This window comes from Astyanax mexicanus, chromosome 10 (assembly GCF_023375975.1).
Source record: "Astyanax mexicanus isolate ESR-SI-001 chromosome 10, AstMex3_surface, whole genome shotgun sequence".
Lineage (NCBI taxonomy): Eukaryota > Metazoa > Chordata > Actinopteri > Characiformes > Acestrorhamphidae > Astyanax > Astyanax mexicanus.
In genome coordinates, this window is record NC_064417.1 from 15,399,562 (window position 1) to 15,408,259 (window position 8,698).

The 8,698-nt window shown below is 36.1% G+C and overlaps 1 protein-coding gene across 1 annotated transcript; it reads right to left on the reverse strand.

The window, feature by feature from the left end:
- Positions 1–3,149: 3,149 nt before the first annotated feature.
- LOC125804848 (uncharacterized) lies at positions 3,150–4,222 on the reverse strand. The gene has a single exon (XM_049484534.1). The coding sequence runs from the start codon at positions 4,178–4,180 to the stop codon at positions 3,272–3,274; it is 909 nt and encodes a 302-aa protein (XP_049340491.1). The 5' UTR covers positions 4,181–4,222; the 3' UTR covers positions 3,150–3,271.
- Between the last annotated feature and the right edge of the window lie 4,476 nt (positions 4,223–8,698).

Here is an 8,698-nt window from a genome sequence, read left to right on the forward strand (position 1 = left end):
ATAAAACAGCCTAACTAAAGGCAGAGAGCCAGAAGGTAACATAGACATGGAAGCACCCTGAAACACCAGCATCCACCCACTCCACCGTCCACAAACCTGAGTGACCGTGTGCAGTGGGAGAACAACAGCACCAGTATCTCAGTTTACCACAATTTCCTCTGTCCATGAACCCCTGAATCTGCAGCCTTATCTAAAGGGAAAAACATTAATTACCAAAAGCTAAACTAAACAAGTAAGTTTTCAGTCTAGACTTAAAGATTGAGACTGTGTCTGAGTCCCGAACATATTCGGGGAGATTATTCCAGAGTTGAGGCGCTTTATAAGAGAAAGCTCTTCCTCCTGCAGAGCTCCTCTGAATTTTAGGAACTACTAATAAACCAGCACCCTGAGATCTGAGTAATCGCGGTGGTTCATAACAGGAGATGAGGTCTTGTAAATACTCAGGAGCGAGTCCGTGTAGGGCTTTATAAGTTAACAGGAGAATTTTATAGTCTATGCGGAATTTGACTGGAAGCCAGTGCAGTGCTGATAGTACTGGACTAATATGGTCAAATTTTCTAGTTTTAGTAAGGACCCTGGCTGCAGCATTTTGAACTAGCTGAAGTTTATTTAAGTTACTGCCGGAACATCCAGACAGTAGCGCATTACAATAATCTAGCCTTGAGCTAATGAAGGCATGGACTAATTTTTCTGCGTCATGCAGTGATAGGGCATTTCTTAGCTTGGCGATGTTACGTAGGTGTAGAAAAGCTGTTCTAGTAACATTAGATATGTGTTTATCGAATGCTAGATCTGAATCTATGATAACTCCAAGGTTTTTAGCTGCTGAACCAGGGGTGGCTGAGAAGTCAGCCAGATTTAGCATTAAGTCTGATAATTTATTTCTAGCAGCTTTGGGGCCTAATAGGAGAACTTCTGTTTTATCACTATTTAATAGGAGGAAGTTGTGCGACATCCATGATTTTACATCTTCTACACAATCCTCGATTTTCTTTAATCTCACTCTGTCATCAGGTTTGGCTGATATGAAGAGCTGCGTGTCATCCGCATAACAATGAAAATTCACATTGTGTTTTCTAATAACTTTGCCCAGTGGGAGCATATATAATGTAAATAATAACGGTCCTAATATAGAGCCTTGTGGGATTCCATATCTTACCTTGGTATAACTGGAAGACATATCATTTATCCTCACAAACTGATAGCGATCGGTTAAGTATGATTTAAACCATGATAATGCAGTTCCGGTTACACCGACCATGTTCTCTAGTCTTTCTAAAAGGATAGTATGATCTATTGTATCAAAGGCTGCGCTCAGATCGAGAAGTACGAGTAGGGAAACACAGCCTTGGTCGGCGGCTATAAGTAGATCGTTTGTTATTCTAACTAAAGCTGTCTCAGTGCTATGATAAGGCCTAAATCCAGATTGAAATTTTTCATAGATCTGGTTTCTTTGCAGGTAAGAGCAAAGTTGTTGGGCTACAGCTTTTTCTAAAATCTTAGAAATAAAGGGTAAGTTTGAAATAGGTCTATAGTTAGACAGTACACTAGGATCAAGATTTGGTTTCTTGATCAGAGGTTTAATTACAGCTGTTTTAAAGGCTTTGGGTACGTGGCCCAGGGTGAGCGATGAGTTTACTATCATTAACAGAGGTTTAATTATATCTGGCAGTACCTGTTTTAGTACTTTTGTGGGAACAGCATCAAGTGTGCAGGTTGTGCTGTTTGAAGAGGAGATCATTTTCTCTAGTTCTAGCTGTGGAAGTGGGTTAAAGACTTCCAACCTAACTTCAGTAACAGGGGTTTGTTCTAGATCAGCCAGACCAGATGACAGAGAGGATGTAATATTTATCTGTTTAATTTTATCCCGAATGTTTTCAATTTTACTATTGAAGTAGTCCATAAAATCGTTGCTGGTGTAAATGGCTGGAATCTGAGGTTCAGTACCTGCCTGGTTTTTAGTTAATTTGGAAATAACACTAAAGAGAACTCTAGGATTATTTTTATTTATCTCGATCTGTGAGGCCAGATACGCTGAGCGGGCTTTATTTAGTTCTTTTCTATATTTAACAAGACTGTCTTTCCACGCAGAGTGAAACACTTCCAGTTTAGTTGATCTATATTTACGCTCTAAATTTCGTACTAACTGCTTTAAGGTACGAGTTTGATCATTGTACCACGGTGCGAGCTTTTTCTGTCTCTCTATTTTGTGTTTAAGGGGTGCTACAACATCTAAGGTAGAGCGAAAGGTATTTTCTAAACCTTCGGTTAGTTTGTCTAGTTCTACTGGGTCTACAGGAGAGTACATTAGAGTTGATAAGTCTGGAAGCTTATCTGTAAATTGTTGGGCTGTAAAAGGTGTAATTGAACGTTTTACAGAGTAGCTAGGGGATGTACGTATATTATGACTAAGATGTAATTTAAATGAAATAAGGTAATGATCTGAAATTGCGGAGGTTTGAGAACGAATATTCGGGTTATCTATGCTCACACCCAGGGTCAAAACTAAATCCAGAGTATGATTACAGTAATGAGTAGGTCCTGTTATATTTTGAATAATACCAACTGAGTCTAAAATCGATGTGAATGCCTTTTTTAATGGATCATCCAATTTTTCGAAATGAATGTTGAAGTCTCCAACTATAATCACTTTATCATTACTTACTGCTAAGTCTGTGACAAAATCACTAAATTCTTTTAAAAATTCTAAATAGGGCCCTGGTGGTCTGTAGATGTTAATTAAAGAAAATGCATTCTTTTTTGTAACTGGATTAATTATACTGGTGTAAAGAAGCTCAAAAGAAGTAAAATTTTCATAGTGTTTCTGATTGCTAACTAAGGTACTTTGGAAAAATATGCAGACCCCACCTCCTCTACCGGACAATCTCGGATTGTGTATATAATTATAGCCTGCAGGGGTGGCTTCATTTAACGCTACATATTCATTTGGCCTAATCCAGGTTTCTGTCAGACACAGAACATCGAATTTCTGATCAGTTATCATTTCATTCACCAGAACTGCTTTTGAATTTAGAGATCTAATATTAAGTAAACCAATCTTTAGGCTTGAAATGTTAGTACTACAGTCTGGATATGATTGTTTAATATAAGTTAAGTTATTTAGATTTACTGTTTTAGTTTTTTGATGTTTTTGTTTGACTCGGGGGACAGACACAGTCTGAATACATTGGTATCTAGGTAACGTCTCTTTGCAGCTCGCAGACGGTTGGTTAAGCCTCTCTGTCTGCGGCCTGGTCCCGGCTCTGGATTGTCAGCAGCTTCTAATACTACTCTGCCGACTAACTAAAAGACTATGAGCTATGCTGCATGAAAGTAAGGCAGCACCCTCCCGCGTGGGGTGGACACCATCCCTACCTAAAAGACCAGGCTTGCCCTCAAAGTGTAGCCAGTTATCTATAAAGCCCACATGATTTTCTGCACACCACTTGGACATCCAGCGGTTCAGCGAAGAAAGCCTGCTGTAAGCTTCATCACCACGCCTCATTGGGATGGGGCCAGAGCAGATTACCTCCTCGGACAGCGTCTGGGCCTGTTTAATCACCTCTTTAATATTAGCCTTAGTTACTTCAGACTGCCGCAGACGAATATCATTGGCCCCTACATGAATTACTACCCTCGAATATCTCCTATTCCCTAACCTGAGGTTGCCACTAATGTCCGGTGCTCTGGCTCCCGGTAAACAAGTAACTGTTGCCGCTGGTGCCCCTAAAGGAGTAGCTAATTTCACGTGTCGGACGATAGAGTCTCCTATCACCAGAGTACCTTTAACAGGCTCCTCAGTTGGTGCTTCACTGAGCGGGGCAAACCTGTTTGACACGTGAACTGGGGGAGCGTGGTGTTTAGGTGGGCTGGCTGTGGCCTTTGCGGTAGCATTAGCCTTAGCCTTTCGACTATGCCGCCGAGACGTTACCCATTCGCCCCGCTGTGAGGGCTCTAAGGCCGGAGTCGAGGGGGTACTAACTCTCCCTGAGACACCCGGGGCTGCTAACAGTGAATCCTGCTGTCTATCCCTTATTAAACCCCGGACGTGCAGCTCTAACTTATTCACCTTATCCACCAAGGTGCTAACTATCTCACACTTAGTACAAATACTAAGGTAATTACATTCCTGCAGAGTAAAGACATTGACATTGAAAGTGAGAACATTGAAGCTTGTCATACCCTACCAATTAAAAATCAGAGAGGAAAGTCTGCTGTATCACCAATAATCATTCGGTTCAATAATAGAAAACATAAGATTGATTTGCTGAAGCAAGGAAGAAATCTGAAAGGCACAAGTGTTTATATTAATGAACATCTCACTAAAAAGAATGCCGATATTGCTAAGAAAGCCAGATTACTAAGAAAACAGAACAAAATCCAGGCTACATGGACTGTGAACTGTAAAGTTTTTATAAAAACAAAGGATGCGCCTGAGAATGCTAAAGGTATATGGATTAGATCCTTAGAACAACTAGACAAGTTTGGAGTTGATAAGTAGTGGATGCACAACAATTAACAGTTACATAATAGAAATAAATATGGGTTTACTTAGTTTTTTTTTTTTTTTTAAACGAAAGGTCTGTTACTGGATTTAGATAAATACAAAACAAAATAAAAATAAATGAATACTCACATACATTTAGAGTCTAAAATATATGATGTAGATACTATGGTTGATGCAGATTTTTTTCCAGTGATTGAACATTGTAAATATTATAATCAGGAGCAATTCAACAGCAATATAATGGTAAATGGAGGTTTCTCTATCATTCACTTTAATAGTAGAAGCATGAATTCAAATTTTTTTAAAATAACAGACTATTTAAAACAGCTAAACAGACATTTTAATATTATAGCAGTCTCAGAGACCTGGTTCAATGATAAAAATACAAATAATTATGAAATAGAAGGATATAGACTATATTATATGAATAGAAGTGATAAAAGAGGTGGAGGGGTTGCTTTATTTATCGATATTAAATTAAAGTGTAAAATTAGAAATAAAATGTCAATAGCTGTTGATGGTGTAATGGAAATGATTACTGTTGATATAATAAATGAAAACTCTAAAAATATAATAATTAGTTGTGTGTACAGGTCACCAGGTTCAAATATTGACTTATTTACAGATAAAATAATTGAGCTCTTTGAAAGTAGTTGTAATAAAACAGTTTTTTTGTGTGGAGATTTTAATATTGATTTGGGAAGTCAAATCGATTCAAATAATATTAGAACGTTTATTAATACAATGTATAGCTTAAGTCTTTATCCTTTAATAACCAAATCAACAAGAATTACAACCCACAGTGATACAGTTATTGATAATATCTTTACAAATATAAGAAATGAAGAGGTGCTGAGTGGGATTATGATAACTGATATAAGTGATCATTTGCCAGTGTTTACAATTTGTAAAAATAATAAGTTCAGTGAAAAAACAGTTTTAATAAAGAAAAAAATGATAAATACATCAAAAAAAGCTTTGGATAAATTGAAAGATGATTTAAAAAGACAAAACTGGAAGGATGTGTATGTTGATGATGTAAATAGAGCATATGGTGTGTTTATGAATATTTTGGAAACCCTGTATGAAAAAAATTGTATGCAAAAAAATTGTGCTAAGAGAAATGTTGCTGACAAGCCATGGATGACAAACGGGTTAAGGAATGCCTGTAAAAAAAAGAATTACCTTTATTCATGTTTCTTGAAATTGAGAACAAAAGACGCAGAAGAAAGATATAAAAAGTATAAGAACAAGTTGGTATGGATTATAAGAAAGCATAAGAAGGAATATTATAGTGACTTACTAAACAAAAGTAAGGGTGATATGAAAGCAACATGGGGAGTAATGAATAGTGTTTTGAAAAATCATAAAACACCTTCGGATATTTCACAGTATTTTGTACAAGATGACAAAAGTGTAATAGCAAACGAATTCAATCAATACTATGTAAATGTTGGCTCAAGCCTTGCAGCTAAAATACCAAAAGTAAATAATACAAATCATACAGTCATGGGTTGTGTCAACAGCATTTTTCTTGGTGAAACTGATAAAGAGGAAATACTAAGCATTGTAAAAAATCTCGCGGATAAAAGATCAAAAGATTGGGTTAACATGGATATGATGTTAGTGAAGGATATAATCAGTTGTGTTATTGAGCCGCTTACATATATATGTAATTTATCGTTTTCAACTGGAATATTTCCTGATAATATGAAAATAGCTAAGATAGTTCCTCTTTATAAGAATGGTGACAAATGTGTCTTTAAAAACTATAGACCAATATCTTTGTTGCCACAGTTTTCAAAAATTCTAGAGAAATTATTTGTGAATAGATTAGATAAATTTATTGATAAACAAAATATTTTAAGTAGCAGTCAGTATGGATTTAGAGCAAATAATTCAACATCAATGGCTCTCATTGAATTGATGGAGCAGATAACAACTGCTGTGGATCAAAAACAGTACTGTGTTAGCATCTTTGTTGATCTAAAGAAAGCATTTGACACCATTGACCATAGTATTCTTCTTGAAAAGCTGAATAAATATGGCATTAGAGGGACAGCACAACAGTGGGTAGCTAGCTATCTAGAAAATAGAAAACAATTTGTACAAATAAGTGATGTACGATCTGAACTTTGTAATATTACATGTGGAGTTCCTCAGGGTTCTGTACTTGGTCCAAAGTTATTTATTTTATATGTAAATGACTTGGTAAATGTGTCAGGATTCTTTAAATGTATTCTATTTGCAGATGATACCACTTTTTTTTGTTTAGGTAAAGATATAGAACGAATGTTGGATATTATACAGATAGAATTTGTGAAAATACAAACTTGGTTTCAGCTTAATAAATTATCATTAAACCTGGATAAAACAAACTATATGATATTCAGTAATAGAAAGAAAACTATTGATATTCCATTTAGAGTTGATGGTGTTGAGATTTAGAGAGTCAGTGAGGTGAAGTTTCTGGGTGTCATCATTGATGAAAAGCTGACATGGAAACCACACATAAATCATTTAAAAACTAAAATCGCTAAATCTATTGCATTATTGTACAAAGTAAGGGAGTTATTTAATGATAAAGCTCTGTATATATTGTATAATGCTATAATTGTTCCACACTTAATCTACTGTATTGAAGTCTGGGGAAAAGCGTGTAAAACAATTACAAATTCTATTCTTATTCTACAGAAAAGGGCTGTAAGAATTATCACCAGAAAACATTACAGTCATCCATCAAATACATTGTTTTATCAGTTGAAATTATTGAAATTCTATGATTTAGTTGACTTTTATATTTTATTATTTATGTATAAGGCTCATAAAAAAATATTAAGTTCAAACATTCAATTAAATTTTGTGAAGAGAAAAAGTTGTTATAATCTTAAGGGGATAGAGATGTTTGTAAAACCTAAATTTCGAACTAGTCTGAAGGAGCGGTGTACTGTAATTCAAGGAATAAGATTATGGAATAATTTGGAGAGTGATGTTAAAAATGCTAGATCAATGTATGTGTTTAAAAAAATGATAAAAGCTGGTCTGTATATAAAAAAAAATGAAATAGTATAATGTGTAACTATATAAATTGTTTGAGAAGGATTGATGTTTTTTGTCTATATATATTTTTTTTGTTTGTTTGTTTGTTTTTGTTTTTTTTTGTTTTTTTCCAAAAATGTACTATTGTTCTTAAATATTTTTGGGATAAAAGGGGCAGATATTATAAGATTTTTTTCTTCTTTCTGCTGCCTTTCATTTTATTTGTGATTTGTATATTTCTCTTTTTCTGTAAAATTGTATTTTGTTTATAATGAAATGAATAAATCTTAAATAATAAAAAAAAAAAAAAAAAAAAAAATACCACTATTGTTACCAGTATCGGTGGATAAGGGATCTAAGCTATACATGCCACACTCTAAACAGGTGTAAACCTGAGCAGAAGCCATGGAGAAAAAAAGCACTCACCTTGTTTCAGTTGAAATTAGAAACTTACACAAACAAACTGCAGCAGCAAACAGCTAATCCAGCAAACCTGAGGAAAAAGTCTATAAAAGTAGACTGAGAGTGGATTAATAGGTGTGTAGAGCAAAGAGGAAGCAGACTAAAAGTGGATTAGTAAGTGTGAAGAGAGTAAAAGAGAAGAAAACAGAGAAAAGTGTAGAAGCTGAAGATTAAAGCAAGCTTTCAGCAGCAGAGCAACACAGCAGCAGACCAGCACAGCAGCAGACCAGAGTAGTAGAGAGCAGAGCAGGGAGCAGAGCAGGGAGCAGAGCAGGGAGCAGAGCAGGGAGCAGAGCAGGGAGCAGAGCAGGGAGCAGAGCCTGTAAACTCCTGTTAGCAACTCCCTAGCAACCACTTAGCAACTGCCTAGCAACCACCTGGAAAACGTTAGCAACTGCCTAGCAAACACTTAGCAACCACCTGGAAAACGTTAGCAACTGCCTAGCAACCACTTAGCAACTGCCTAGCAACAACTTGGAAAACGTTAGCAACTGCCTAGCAACCACTTAGCAACTGCCTAGCAACCACCTGGAATACGTTAGCAACTGCCTAGCAACCACTTAGCAACCACCTGGAAAACGTTAGCAACTGCCTAGCAACCACTGAGCAACCACCTGGAAAACGTTAGCAACTGCCTAGCAACCACTTAGCAACTGCCTAGTAACCACCTGGAATACATTAGCAACTGCC

Excerpts from the sequence above, each read along its gene's own strand:
- LOC125804848 (XM_049484534.1), bottom strand. The coding sequence starts at position 4,180 with ATGACAAGCTTCAATGTTCTCACTTTCAATGTCAATGTCTTTACTCTG.